This window comes from Anas acuta, chromosome 14 (assembly GCF_963932015.1).
Source record: "Anas acuta chromosome 14, bAnaAcu1.1, whole genome shotgun sequence".
Taxonomy (NCBI): domain Eukaryota; kingdom Metazoa; phylum Chordata; class Aves; order Anseriformes; family Anatidae; genus Anas; species Anas acuta.
The window spans coordinates 15959951-15975270 of NC_088992.1; the positions used below are offsets into that span (position 1 = coordinate 15959951).

The following is a 15320-nucleotide window of genomic DNA, read 5'->3' on the forward strand; positions in this document are numbered from 1 at the left end:
TGGGGCCTGGCTGGAGTGCTGCCAGCCCTGCCTGTGCCTGGCCATGCACCCTGTTAATCTGCTCCTGGCCCTTGACCCGCAGACTGACTTCCCGGCTTGACCTCGGCCCTTCCCCGTCTCTGTGGACATTCCTGGCCAGCACTGGACTGTGGCTCACCCTGGTTGCTGTCACCGGACCGATCCTGACCTGGCTTGCTGCTGACCCCCCCCTCCTGGCTCGACCTCAGCCCTCCTCACCCCAGCTGTGTGTCTGACGATCGGGGCTCAGCTGGCCCTGGCTGCCACCCCAGTAGCCCAGCTGGCCCGGTGCAGGCGGTGTGGGTCCAGGCACTGTCCTGTGGCCCTGCTGTCACACCCAGCTCCCGGTCCCTTCCCTCAGGGAGCCACAGCCCTTGGTGCCCCCCAGCCCTCAGCTCAGGCCTCACACTGCCCCGAGCAGCAGGGATCTGCCTCCTCTTACCCCTCCCGGGCTGAGAACACCCCTGCCCCATGGCTCCCACCAGCACTGACCCAGCCAGCCCCGTGCTCCTGAGTGACACCTGCCACCCCCTGCCCCCAGGTCCCTGAACTGGCCAGTGACCCCCTGTTTATCCCAGCCCCACCGCATGTCCCAATTTGTGGTGGCCTGAACCCCCCGCCCAGCCCTCACCCCTGCCCCGGGGTGCCCTGGCACCTGCTGCCTGCCCCCACAGTCACCCGTGCGCCACCTGGGCTGGCCGTAGGCCCGCAGGCATCCTGCACCCTCCTGCTGCCACCGGGGCACTGCGAGGGGCCACAACTGTGCCCCCCTGCCCACCAGGGAGGGGTCTGGTGCCAGGACTCAGGGACAGCCATGGCCATGCCTGGCCCCACGCACCCGGCCCCAGACCTGTCAGTGCAGCTGCTCCCGGCCATCGCTGGACCCCGGCTGCTGTCACCAGCCCTGCCCCTGCCTGGCTTGGCCTCGTCACCAGCGGACGCGCCCGACGGCTGGACCCGGTGCCAGGCTGCCCCTGCGTGCCCTGCACCGCTCAGGTAGCGTGGAGGTGAGCCCCATGGCTAATGTATGGGGAGGCTGTGGGCCATGTGTCTGACACACACACATGTGTGGCTGTGTTACAGCTCTGTACCTGCATTGCCGTGTGTGTACACGCACAAACACACACGCACACACACGCAGCAAGCAGCTCCATCAAGCCCAGCACCGCCTCTGACAGTCGCACAGCCTCAGCTCTGCGCTGCTTCCCCTGGTGCAGCAGAGCTCCCAGCAAATCCCACAGCAAAGGCAGCTTTCGGCAGCCACGGCCAACTGTTAGCAGCCCGGAGCACAGCTTGGGATAGATGAGCAGAGAGGCTCGGTGGCTCTGTAGGGATTTAGAGCGCTGCTGCTGCAGGGAGAGACATTTCCCCTGTGCCATCCTCTTGAGGGAGCAGTCATCGGTCTGCTCTTCCCCTGGGTTTCCTGCTCCTCCGGGGAGAGCTGCCGCCTGCCTGCCATCCCACAGCAGTGCTGGGAGCTCCGGCTGTGCCAGCTGCTGGCAGCGCTGCTGGAGCAGGCTGGCACTGACAGCACGCGGTGCTGGAGGGCAGCTGTGCAGGGCAGGGCTCCCTGTCCTTCAGCTGCCTCCTACGTGCTGCTGCCCCCCGCACACGCAGTGGGTTCTTGCGGGTGGTACACCCCCCAGCAGGACAGTAGAGCACAGGCTGTGTTGTTTCACATTCCCCTGGTGTTTTACACTGAAGTTCAGTCCCTGAGTGCAGTGTTTGATCTCTCCTGCAGGTACCTGCCTGCTGCCTCCATCAGCTCACTGAGGACGTCCATGAAATGAGCAGCACCAGGGCCTTGCACTGCTGGCCTGGGTGAAACTGCTCGGCTCCCGTGAGAGCTCCATGCTTAGCTGAGGGATGCCAGAGCTAACGTCAAAAGCTGGGGGACCTGCTCGCACGTGGACTTGGCAAATAAGGTAAAGGTGATGCTGGATATAATCAGAACAAGGTCAGCTCTGGGATTGTGAGTGACCATACGGTGGTTGGGTGGTTTCCCAGAAGGACACTTGGGTGTTCTCATAGCTCTCAGCCCTCCAACAATCTGTAGGCTACAGCAGAGCAGCCCTGGGGGTGGGCATGGGCCTGTGGGGTTCAGTTCCTGCACACAGAAATGCTCTGAGCTGTGTCCACAGCCTCTCGTCTGCCTCTGTACCTGCAGCTTCTGAAGTCATGCTCCCGTGTCCCCTCCCCTTCTCACTTCCCTTCCTCAGGGTGCTGCTCCCCTAGAGCACCTTCCCATAGCAGAACCCCACCCCAACAGACACAGACACCTCCAGATGTTCAGTCCTTTTATTGTCACCCCACAGGGAACAGCTACATCCTCTGCACGGGCTTAATGCCCAGGATGTCAAAGCCCTTGGCCATGATCATGGCAGTGGCCTCGCACAGCAGCAGCCTCCACATGTTCACCTTCACAATCTGGCCTGCAAAAACATCAAGGTAGGAGATGGAGCAGCTGCTCAGAACCAACACCGCCCTTCCTCTGGGGACCCATCCGCCCACCACCTGCCCTGGGGCTGGGCACGGCGAGCTCCCTCCCCTCCTCCCTGAGCCAGGCTGACTGACCAGCCACCGAGTTTCAGCCGCCTGGCTGCTCACAGCTCCTGCTCAACCTTCCTGCTCACGGACAGAAGATGGCACAGCTGTGCCAGCCGCCTTCCATCCTGGCAGCACTTGCTCTGCAGCAGCTGGTAACACAACACCAGCCCTCCCGGGACCAGGAAACACCCTGTGCATCGCCTGTGCTCTGGCTTGTGCCAAGGCACGTGCAGCCCCACAGGCCAACACTCACCACTCTGCCTGTCCTTCTCAACGCAGTAGCAGTTGTCGTAGAACTCAGTGAAGGTGGTGGCCAGCTCATACAGGTAGTCACAGAGCGTGTGCAGCAACAGATCCTCCAGGATCTTCTGCAGGATCTCGGGGAACCTCAGGATGCACTTGCCCAGCTTCCACTCCTTCTCGTGGTCCAGGACGAGCACCTCCTCCCTGGCTGCCTTCCGCAGCATCTCCTCATCGATGTTGGCCAGGCGAGCGATAGCCCTGCAGTGTGCCAAAACTGTGTGTAAGGTCCCACCCCCAACCCAGCCCCAGGCCTCGCAGCGAGCCCTCGGGGCACTGCAGGGGACTCGGCCGGGCCGTGCTCTGTGTAGGGGTCGGCGCAACTGCCCGTGCTGCCAAACCAAGCAGGGCTCAGGGTGCCAGAAAAGCTCTGTGGGGTATGGCAACGGTGAGCAGCTGCTGGAACACAGACTCACCCCTCTCTGGCCACCCAAATCCTCAAAAGGAATTACCTAGAACCTCACAGCTCCCTCCCTGCTAGCTAAAGGGCCCGGGATGCCTTTGGTGCATGGCACACAGCAGGGCCCTGTGTCAGGTAACACAGGACACGGTCGCCAAAGACAAATACAAACTTGCCTACAGAGCTCGCTTTTCAAACCAACTAACCCTACCAGCACTGATGCAGCTATGTCACTCCTTTCCCCACATCTCCTTTGCACAAAGATTCAGAGAGCATCAGAGGCTAGCTCCGAGTGACTCCCAGCGTGCTCAACCCACCTGATCCGCGTGAAGGCATACAGCAAGTAAGCAGCTGTATTTCCTCGGTCATCCAGCATCTTGTCGAAGGAGAACACGTAGTCATTTAGTCTGTTGTGGGAGAGATCTGCGTATTTGATACATCCAAACGCGACTGACGTCTGGGCAGCTCTCAGCTCTTCTGCCGTGAGGACCTGTTACGATTTCAGAACAGGTGACAGTCAGGAGGAGGAACGCCCTCAGGAGCCACAGCACGCAGCCTTGGGCACAGCGCGGCTCAGGAGCAGAGCGCAGGCAGCTGAGAGGAGCTCACCCACAGGGTACGTGGCACAGGCTCACACCCACCCCCAGGGACCAGACCCCATCTCTGCCCCTCGCTTCTCTTGCGTTCAGACAGCGTGGCCGCCCTGCTCAGGCTAATGCTGACTGCACTGCCCCTGCTCCTGAAGGCCCAAGGACCCATCACGTTCTCGCTACCACACGCGTTTGACATTCACCCTGTGCTCTTGCTTCTCACAAACACACACTTGCCCCTGCAACCCCTACAGAGCATTTTGGATAATCCAGACTCTCATAAAACACCTCTCTGGTACAGCAACGCCCTGTCGGCAGGGCAAAGCACTCCGTGTCTGAATCATGTGTGTCCTTGGGAGATCTTTATGGTGTATTTTTTTCCCCCAAGCTTCCTGCTATTCCCATTGAAAATAGGAGCTTTCAGCCTGTGCTGCGCAGCACCCAGGAGCTCCACCTCCCAGTTCCACTGCCTCCCACAGTGCTCGGGCAGCCTGCTCCTGCGCCATTCTGTGGCCCATGCTGTGCAGCTCTCCAGGCGATCAGCACCCACAGCAGAACCTCTTTAAGCAAAGGCCGTCCAGCCAACTCAGCTGCAGTGCCCAAGGGAGAGGGTGAAGCCTGACCCCAAAGTGCCCCGCACACCCCCAGCCACCCACCACCAGCCCAGCAGGCTGAGGCTGCAACTTCACATCCCGCCAGGCCCAGCTCCCCTCCCAGCTCCCCAAAAAGCTCTGCAGCACCAGCCGGCGGCCAGCTCACTGCCTGCAGCTTCCATCTCCTCACAGCTACGTACCCAGGGGTTCTCCTTTCCCCACGGCAGCACCCTCCTGCCCCAGCTGCTCCCAGATAACACCCCTGATTCTGCACACATCCCACAGCACCTCCCGGGCAGTTTGGCTGCACCCATATTCTCAGCTCACACTCAGAATGTGGAATTTGTAAGTTTGTGAACAAATCTGGGAAGTTCTCAAGAAAGATGAGCTACCTTGTCCCGTTCCTTGTCTTTCAGCTTGTCCATGGCTCGTTTCAGCCCTTCTTCCAGCAGATCTATGAGGCGCACTGTGTCCCCTGAACGAGTTTTGAACTTCTTCCTGAAAACACACAGCCAAAATGACCACCTGTGTAAGAGGCAAAACACTCCCACCCTCTGCCTAGCGTGTGCCCAGACAGATCCAGGACATGCACCTGAACTGCTCGCAGGAATTTCCCCTGCTCGAACCCTTGGCTGATAAAGAAGCACATGCCCTCAAATTGCTCTGTATTGAAGAAACTGACACCAGGCAGCTGCACCTAGCAGGAAGTACAGGAACCTGCCAGAACACAGGTGGGGACCTGGGAGGGGCAGAAAGGCTCCGCCACTCAGAGCTGTCCCAGGTGTTAGGAAGGACACAACTCCAGCACACGACTCCAGCCCAGCAAGGCACCTTTACTTTTGTAACAAACCTACAGCAAAACTTCTGCAGCGCCACAAGCCTGTACGAGCGCACTGGTTGTGTCACTTCACACGAACACCTCCGGAGCACAAGGGAGCCTGCAGACCAGACCCCAGAGGTTCTTTTCCCAACTTTCATTCCATCTACCACAGGGCAGGCAGGGAACAAGGGAAGTACGGCCTTTACCATGGCCACTCAATATTCACACCACCTTCCTCAGCACTGCCACCAGCCGTTCCCTGGGCTGATTCCTGGTCCTCTCCCCAAACAGCAGACAGCAGAGGCCAGGCCCCAGAAGGAACCAGACTGCAGCACCAAAACCATGTGCCTCAGAGGGCCCTGACACATGGTACAGCGATGCAGGTACAAGTAACTGTGCAGCACGTGATGTGTTTTGCTTGGCATGCCGCGTGCCTACTTGGTGAGGAATGGGCAAGTCACTCAAGCAGCCAGAGCACACACAGAGGAAAAACTACCTCCAGAGACTTACTTGTCTTCTCCCAGCACCACTCCGAATGCAGCGTGGGTCACTCTGGTCACTTTGGGATCGTACCAGCCGATCATCTGTCCAGCTGCAAACACTGTCTGCAAATGCACCGACTGCAAGGAACAAACACCAACAGCCAGGTCTCAACCCACGCTTCCAGGTAGGGTTTTCCTGACAGCTTCATTGCCTTCACAATGAGACTGTAAATGTTTCTAGCTCCACAGAAGAGCTCCACCTCAGAAAGTTTAACCTTTCAGAGGGTTTGCCTGGCTTACAGAAGCAGCAACCAGCAAATTCACATCACTGCTCAGACACGCTGCTGACAACCTTGTGTTTCCTCAGATAAGAAGAGGCCAATGTGTAAGCAGCACAAATCTCATTTCAGACTATTCTACTGAGATTTAGGTTTAACCAACCTCCAGTGGTGACTGGGTATCCATAATCATTTGGGATCTCCAGGGCTCTCCATGGAGATCACCAGTCACCAAATTAGATCCACCATTACACTAATGAGGACAAAAGGCAATACACCACGCCTGCAGCATTTTACCTACAACACTGCTGTATCTGTCATTTAAATACTTGTAAATTTTAAATACATTTAAATACTGCTGATCTGCAGCAGCAGTGACAGAAAGGGCTGACGTACTCACCTGGCCACTGTCCACAACATAAATGAGGATATCAGCCTTCTCTTCACGCAGCCTGTGTCTAAGGGCAGCTAAGTCAGATGTGTCATATGTGTAACCTCCATCTGATTTCATGATCGTCAGCGGGACGGGGAAACCTGGCACAAAGACAATCTTCCGCCCATCGTCCACCTGGACAAATCCTAGGAAAGCAACGGAACACATCGTGTGTCACATCACGGGGGGAGGCTCGGGGGGCAGGACAGGGACACGTCCCATTCCAGATGCTACCAGAAAGAAAGCACCATGCACTCACATTAAAAAGTGATGTCTAAAAAATAAAGAGAGAATTCCCTCACCAGCCGTGTCATATTTTGTATTGCACTTTTAGAACAAAACAGCACACACAAGAGAGAAGATCTGGTCAGATCTGGCCTTTCTAAAAGGGACCTAGAGTTTATAAATCTAAACAGGACCACATAAAACCAGAGACTCGTTATGGTCCATCTGGCTTCTTGTGAGTCTCAAAGTCAACATGATCCAAACATGCCGCTGTCTTCAGAGAGACTTCTCAGATTCAAGTTCTCCTCTACTCCCAACACCAAGACTGAGAAGTCTCTCATACACTGCTCCTTGAGTATCTGCTGAAGATGCAGTGAATTCCAGTAGTACCTCACACTATGTCCTACAGACATCACACACAAACTGCTCTTGGTGTCAGCAGATTCACACTTTCTGGAATGATACACATAAGACTCAGTTCTGCTAATGCTTCTTTGGGAGGAAATTCCACCAAAGATCCACTCAGGAAACGTTACTGAGAAAAAGAGCAAGGGTGTGGAAAGTGCAGCTTCGCAAGAATGAGTCCTACACCTCATTGGATAGGAGTGAGGTTACCTCGCTCATGCTGACATCTGCAGAATTTCTGATTCCAAGACCAAAAGCCTCACCTTTATCTTCAAATTCTTTCACAATATCTTTCATCATCTCTTGGTAGAATGACTCCCCTCTCTCGATGAGTGTGATGTCCAGGCAGTTGTAGATTTTCTGGAACTCTTGAGGAGGGAAACGGATCAAAATACTTCCATTAAACGTACACAGTGGGAATTCAGTGGCATATGTTTACCAATTGGTACAGCAAATCCCTAAACGTTTTCTGTCTCTGGGTCAAGCTATGAGACTAGGACTCAGACTAGACTGAGGAGACAAAAGTTTTAGCTGAAACCCTCCACAGGCAGCCCAGTACTTTGGCTCTATCATCCTTTTACTTTAAGCTTCTTATAGCAGGGCGGCAGTGATTTCTTTAAGAAAACGAGAGGATGGACTCGGACATAAAGGTGAGGAAAACCACACTGTTCAACTGCTGAGACATGTTTCTGAACCTGGCAAAGTCACCTTTCCGCGACACGTCACAGATCAGTTCCCACGCTTTAATGAAGTCTGGGTTTTTGCTCTGCAGCAGCACCACACATTGGTAGGCTCGTTTCTTAAACTCCTCCTCTGTGTCAAATCTCCTCTTGGATTCCTATGGTAAAACACACTACATGAACGAAGCACCTGTTTTCCCCCGAAACAACGGGGCGGGACTTTCATAACAGGCTCTCAAAGCACACTTGTCTCAAAAGACAAGCCCTTTAATCACGCCCCACATGGACAACTCGAGACCAGATTCATTATCTATCGGCAGGTAATTGCAATAATCTATTAACATGATTCCCTTTGTTTCTCTAAAACTGCGCTGCAAGTTTGTAAACCTCCTAAACCTGCTTTTTAGGTGTTGACATAAATATCACGTTTATTTGCTACAAATACCTTGTAAAAAGCTTGGAGATCCCCAATGGGAGGAGAAACAGTTAAGTAATCTGGAAATTTATCTTGGAGGTGAGCAATGAGCATTCCGAACTGGGTGCCCCAATCTCCTAAATGGTTTAACCTTGAAGCAATTAAAGAGAACAGTAAAGATGATTTCTCAAACATATATTTTAAAATTGCACATTTTAAATACGTATATTCTAAAAACCAAACATACATAATACATGAAGCTGAAAATAGGCAAGCTGCCCCCTCCCCAGTTTCAACGCAACGAAGCTGTTGCCCATCTGGATCCCTAACCCTGCTACACTTGCTCAGTTTAGGAGCTTACTGCAGAGAGGATTATTTATGAAGTACTAATCAACAAGACCAAAACCGACCGAAGCGTACAGAGGTACTGCAGACATTTAGCCAAAGCAGCCCATCCCGTCCCAAAATCAGCTCTCACCTCAGAACATCATAACCTGCGAACTCGAACAGGCGGCACATGCTTTCCCCAATGATGGTGGACCGCAGGTGACCAACATGCATCTCCTTGGCAATGTTGGGGGAAGAAAAGTCCACCACCACCTTAGACACAGTACAAAAGAAATACATCAATAAAGGCAACAGCCATCACCGTATCCCATGTGTTTCATGGGGGGATGTTGGGAGCCCTGGGATACCCCTGTCCCTCACCCCCCAGCAACCACAGCCGGTACACGTGGGCCAACTAACGGCCCCCAGGCCCCAAGTTACAAAAATGCCATCCCGACAACCAGCTGACACGGCCATCTACTCAACAAATCTCTCTGGAGGGGGATTTCGAAGCTGTCCAGCACACACTTCAGCCGCATGTGTGCAAGATGCCCCCCTCCTTACTGCCATACCTTTTTCCTTTTGCCAACAGCCGGTGGTTGAACTCCGTTCATCAATAAACTGCTCAGCTGCTTCGACACAAAATCCTTTCTCAAGTGGACATTGATAAAACCTTTGGAGGAGAAAGCCAGCAATGAGTGTTGGGGCTGCAGAACTGCTTTAAGGCACTTTTTCAATTTCTGTTTCCTCGCATCAAGGACAAGAGCATATGAAGTTAGCTTGACTAAATGAAATTTTTTCAGCAACAGGACAACAAAGCCGTCACTAGAAGACAATTTCTGCTCCCACATTAACAGAGCCTTCTATTTGTGTTTCACACAACCACAGCAGTCAGATCCTGCAAGCAAGACCACTGACAACTCCCTTTTTGCACGCTGTCACTCAAAGCTGAATCTATAAAACCATTCTTTATGAGAAAGTAAATAATCTTGCCAGGGTTTGCAGGATACAAAACCAAATTCTGCTTTCTAGCCTTCTTTTACTTCTCCTTCTTAGAGCTGGTGAATGAAGTGCCCAAGCACCTCAAAGGCCTGGGCCATGATCCTTGCCTTTACACTGCAGCCCTAAGGAACAGGAGCCCTCGTATTTCTGCTTGGGCACAGGGCCGAGGCAGAGGCAGCAGTCAACAGCCTCCGTGCTGAGAGGGCACAGCCCCCTCACCACCCACCCAACAGCCAGCACTCCCGGTAACCTGCTGCTCTCAGAGAAAGGAGTGCTGCACACCTACATGTATTTCTCCAGCGGTTTTGTATGACTGTGACCCCACGCCCATCGCTAATGTTCAAAGGTGCAAGGCTGATCCCTCAAGGATCAATGTAAAAAAATTTAAATAAAGGGCTGAGGACTGCAGCAGCCAAGTTAAAACAGAGGCAGATTGCTGCTGCTGCACACCTCTGGGGGCTACAGAGCTCACCAAGACAGAAGCAGCTCACTCATCCCATAATACCAGTTTTAAATAACACAACAGCTGAGCTCAGCTCAGCTTCTCTGATCCCCATCCTGTATAAAATTGCCCTACCAGCTTTAAAACATACAAGGGGTAGAGCATGAAAGTACCGTACCAGGCCCAGCAATTTCAACCTTCTCAATGCACTCGTTCGCAGGAATATTTTTTGTTATTTTCTCAGCAATTTCTCTCGGACTAACCTTCTGTTCCTTGGTTTTGAGCAGGATCTGAAACACAACAAGATCCAGTAAAATTCCATCCTCCGAAACATTCCACAAAAGAAACAGAAAGCACAGACCCTGCTGTGCATACCTGCCACACTGCTGATCGTTACAGCATCCTTGCAAAACAGTAAAGGCTTGGAAAGGGCAAGAAAAGAAACCTTCTGTAGGGATCAACTTCAATGCTACCTAAACTACAGGGAAAAAAAACAACATGCAAAACCAGATAATAAGCATGCTGTACCAGCTTACTGCATGTCCTCTGAATCATTCCAGGAACAGTCCCTACACTCCTGTTACTCCGAGGAGGAGCGAGCAGAGCTCCTGGCTCCAGCCCCAGGCAGTAATACGCTAACGAGCTCCCAGCACACAGAACACATTTGTGAGGGCTGTTTCCACGCCAGCGCACCGGAGGGAGAGGTGGCTGCCTGGCACGTAGGGGTGCTGCCCGGTCAGGAGGCGTCCTGCTCCTCCCAGGGGACACCCCGCGGGAGTAGGGTGCCGCAGGGAGATGCACCACGTCCCCAGAACTTCAGCTGGTGGGAAGGACGTAACCTGCTGCTCTCAGAGAAAGGATTGCTGCACCCCCTGCCTCTGCTGTGCTGATTCTGCTGTGATGTGTGAGTGTCCCCAGGCTGAGGCCCCGCATACCCTGTGCGCCTCTCCAAGGAACGAACTCCACAGCCAAGCCCAGCACGAGGAGCTTGGCTCTGCTGACAACTGTGAACTTGAAGCTGTGGCTTGACGAGGACTGTTCAGACACGGAGTTATGCGAACAACGCTGACACTGGGAAGCCAGGACTGCTCAAGAATCCTAACAGAGACTTAATTGGGGTAAAGCAGCGGTCAGAAAAATGGCAAAGCCCTGAACGCGTGTGGCAGTGCAGTCACCCAGCACGCTCCTCTGGCCAGAGCCCAGCCACAGCATGCGAGCAGCGCTAACGAGACCGAGGAAGACGACTCGGGTCTGTGCGGGCTGCTTCCGCCCTGGCACTCAGGCCAAGAGCCTGCTGGCTGGCACGTACTGGTGCTGCCCGCGAGCTAAACTCACTGGGGTACGACAACACACGTGGAGACCACAGGTGACAACCTGGGCCAGCGGAATTACACCCGTGTCAGGGCAAGTTCAAGATTAGTCTAACATCAAGAAAGGTGAATTAATAACAGAACACAAAAATAAAAGTCACTTCTGTTGTGAACGTACACTGTAAAATAAAAGACCTGTGATTACAAAGAGTCTGTCTATTCGCTCCAAGCCATCAATGCGTTGGAAGCAGGGGCAGCCAACACCTCAGACAGAACGCAGCACCTTTCTCCCTCACCTCCTGCTTGTACTCTGTCACAGACCCATCCCACTGAGCAATGCCTGAAATGACTCCTGTTCAGTCCGGGCTCTCTCTGGCCAAGTATCTCCTACAAAGCAGCAATGCCATAATTTTTGAGGTTGATACTTGCCAGGATTAAAAAACACACGCTCCTTCCTTTGCACATACATCAGAAGTGTTCTGCAAAGCAGAGCTGTTGTTACAGCTGCCTGAAAACCTCCAGAGCATCGTAACAACACAAACACACGTCCTGAGCTTTGATCGGTTAACAGAAAATACAGATGCCCACTGACCACAGATGCTCACAGCAGCCCCTTGGTAAACAGTTGGGTAACAGCAACCAGAGGAACACGAGCATCAAGTGGGCACAGACTGGGCCGTTTTTCTGTGGCACACACGTGTAACTCAGACACTCTCCTGCCTCACAACAGTCATCTAAACATGACATCTAAACATGGGACTGGAAGACCTGCCTTGTGAGGGCCAGTGTCTCCTAAAATACTGTTAAATATTCAGTAAGTTCTCAGCCCAGAGGCAACGAACCTAAAACAGTTCCAATATTGCAGCTCTCAGGGTGCTGTCTACCCCTTCGCTTCCAGCAGGCAACATTCCCACTTTGCTTCCCTCTGGAAGGTTGTTCAGATTTACCTGTGTTATGCCCATGGCGCTGTTGCACTGATAATCCCCAAATTTGGGCTGCTGGCTTGGGGTCACCACTAGTGGAGGGTTTTCTAAATCTGGGTAGGCAGCCTGGATAGCAGCTCCGAAGACCTCCTGAAGACAGCTGTTGATATTAATCATGCTTTTCGCTGTTTTACTTCTTTCCTCTTGAAGGCTCTGAAAAAGCAGAACACGAAAGGTGTGTGAGGAGCAGTCACATCCTGCTCTGCTTCTCACTCTTCTGTCAGTGACCCTGGCAGAGACCTCCGCTGGGCTGCCTGTTACATGACCACTCAACACAGAGCAGCGTGGGCTTATTAACCCACTGACATTTTGCATAAAGCAAAGACCCAGGAAACATTTCAAGTGCCACCGACACTTAGGACACGAGAATGCAGAGAGAGCATGCCGTCACATCTTACTAGCTGTAACAAATGGACGTAATTTATTTATCTTGTCCTAATGACAACAAAAGTACGTAACGCAGCGTTAATTCCTCATTCCCTTACCTTCCGAAGGAAATTTAACCGATATTTGAGTTTTGCGTTTTCGTCTCGCAACCCTTCCAAACTCGGGGAGATTCCCAAGCATCCAAAATTCTTCAGGCGCTCGATTTCTGCAGTTAGCAACTTAATCTCGTTTTCCTGAAAAGCAAATTAAATGGACACACTGTGATTCCTGGAGAAAGGGAACAGAAGATGAGGAGTGGCAGGATCTTGATACACTTCTGGTTGTGCCTTGTAAAGGTAACGACAATGACGTGTAAGTAGAATATTTCCAAATGATCCTCCTTTAAAGATGGTTTCTATTTGTGCCGAAAACATGGATTCTGACATATTCTTAAAAGCAGTCAGTGCAGTAATAATCTTACTGATCTCAAGACAGAAGCACAAGAAAGACAACAGGTCAGGCTAATGAAATTTAGGCTCAAAAAAAGGGCGTTTTCTCCAGCTTTTTAATCTAATAAAGATGCCAAAGTTTTGATTCCAAACTCCCTGCAGCCTCCTTCAAGCTTCAGCCAGTTCCACTCTCACTAGCTAGGCCACATTTTCTCCTTCAGAGGGTGAAACCACAACTGCTCGCACAACCCCAGCAAGCTCCAACACCGGCGTGCTGCCTCACAGCCGTGTTGGCAGCGTGTGCTCCCACCTCGCCACTCAATCCTGCCTTACCTTGGGGTTAAGGTGTTTAGGAGAAAACGGGAATTTCATTTTTATTCTCCAAATAAACAAGTTTCAGCTTTCAGCTGTCTTGCAGGCGGGTGCCCTCCGCCCTCTCTAGGTGAAGCCGGGAGTGGTGGCACAGCGGAGCTGTGGGTGCTGACCCAGAGCCTCCCCTCGCCCATGGGCACTTCCATAACCAGGGCAAAGCTGCTGCGAGGAGCAGGAACTCACGCAGCCCCCCCGTGAAACCAAGGATCTGAAACTTCATCTCTGAAGTCCACCTCTTTTCCTCCCCTGGCCCATCAGCCACAAACCTGGTCCACAAACATGCCCAGAGGCTGCAGGAACTGTCCCAGCAGCACTCATGTCGCTGATGCGCTCGTCGGGGGTTCTCACAGCAGGGAGCAGCCCTGGCTAGCATCAGAGGCAAATAGGCCACCAAAACCTTATCAAAAGGGCTTGCTTACTTGAAATAACCAGAATATTTCATTAAGGAAAAAATTGGGGTCATCAAATCCCCTGGCCCAGTGTTACCACTGAACAGCAGCTCCCACAGGTGCCAGCAGAACCGACTGCAGATGCTCAAAATTCCTGAGCTGGGCCAAAACCATCTTAAGACTGCCCTATTTACAGAGCAAGCAGAAAATCAATACTTTTGAGGTCATTCTTCATTTCCGCTTGGACTTCAGCATTTCCAGTGCACTTCTTTTATTACCTCAAGGTCTCTGCTACAGGAGAACAGGATGCTTCCTGCAGGTTCAAGCATGAAGAAACAGGGCTTTGGGATTAAAAAAATCAATCAAAACCTCTGTTTTGGCACTTATCAAACCCAAATCATCTAAAAGCAATGCTGTATCTTAAAAATAACTCACTTCAAATACCCCATTTGAGCTGTTCCTTTTGCAGCTTATTCCTTAATAGTAAGCACTATTGCAGCAAACTGACTTAAGACAACACTGGAGCAGCAACACAAATAACTGAAGTTTAAACTCACCTAATTCCCCCCTCTGTCTGTAAAAACCACCACAGTTGTGTGCTTTACAAAAGCACAAACTTTCAGTCCTACTCTAGTATCACACTTCCCATAAGCTGTGCCCACGCAGGACCACCTGCAGTCCAGCAAAGCCACCAGCTGCGACAGGCCAGTGAGTCAGACCCTTGGGAGAGTTTTGCACTGAGGACAAATGCTGCACAGACCCAGAAAGCTTTTTTGTTTTCTGCTTTTGAAATAAATGGGCACCCCTACACGTCCCAGCCCCTGAGCAGCTCTCACGTCCTCTTCCTGCATTACAGAAATACCCCCAGGCTGCAGCCCCTGAGATCTTTCCGCACCCCTGGCGAGCCTTGCAGAACAGAATTCATTTCTGGTCGTCCTCCACAACCAAAACTGCTTCCAGCCACCCAAGGCAAGGCTTGCAGGAGACGAAACGCCCAGAATCTTACCACAGCTTTCTTCCCTGTGTTAACGCTACAAGAGAGGGCGAGAAGAGGCTCCTCCACCTGCACGGCCTCAACCCCCAACCGCGGGCTCTGAGGAATGGCCGAGCCCCGGGGCTGACCGGGGCCGGGGCAGCTCCCCTCAGCCCCGCCTGGCCCCCGCCTCCCCCCTCGGGGCAGCCCCGCGCCCCCAGCAGCCGCACCCGGGGCACCCGCCCGGCCCCGGCTGTGCCCCCGTCAGCCCCCGGCGCCCCCCGCACCTGCCGGCCCAGCCGTGCCACAGCCTCCGCCACGCGCGGCTCCATCCCGGGCTGCGGAAGGGGAAGGGGAAGGGAGGGGACGGCAGGAGGCGGGCGGGGGGGGCCGGGCCCTGCCGCAGCGCCGCCTGGTGTGGCGGAGGCTCCGCTGAGGGCTGGGATGAGCGCAAGGTCCCCAGGACCGAGCCCGGGAGCACCCGGTGCTGCCACCGCCCCCCAGTGCCCCCCCCAGCCGTG

The 15320-nt window shown here is 53.3% G+C and overlaps 2 protein-coding genes across 8 annotated transcripts in view; one reads left to right on the forward strand and one right to left on the reverse strand.

The window, feature by feature from the left end:
* Positions 1-6615, forward strand: part of LOC137864060 (rho GTPase-activating protein 7-like) — a 53033-nt gene extending 46418 nt beyond the window's left edge. For 5 of the 7 annotated variants that reach the window (XM_068697817.1, XM_068697821.1, XM_068697822.1 and 2 more), the window contains exons 11-13: positions 83-1025; positions 1760-1943; positions 2334-3300. In XM_068697817.1, the coding sequence (XP_068553918.1) occupies positions 83-100 (18 nt within the window). In that variant the 3' untranslated portion in view covers positions 101-1025; positions 1760-1943; positions 2334-3300. Of the gene's footprint in view, positions 1-82; positions 1026-1759; positions 1944-2333; positions 3301-4864 lie in introns of those variants that run through there. The other 2 variants (XM_068697819.1, XM_068697818.1) reach the window with 2 other exon arrangements.
* Positions 2303-15198, reverse strand: RARS1 (arginyl-tRNA synthetase 1). Its single transcript, XM_068697827.1, has 15 exons — positions 15087-15198; positions 12736-12870; positions 12215-12403; positions 10136-10247; positions 9086-9186; positions 8665-8786; positions 8217-8337; positions 7800-7929; positions 7355-7459; positions 6429-6607; positions 5779-5888; positions 4841-4946; positions 3583-3755; positions 2819-3066; positions 2303-2450 (listed from the first exon to the last, which is right to left on the reverse strand). The coding sequence occupies exons 1-15, from the start codon at positions 15129-15131 to the stop codon at positions 2341-2343; spliced, it is 1986 nt and encodes a 661-aa protein (XP_068553928.1). The 5' UTR covers positions 15132-15198; the 3' UTR covers positions 2303-2340.
* Positions 15199-15320: the final 122 nt, after the last annotated feature.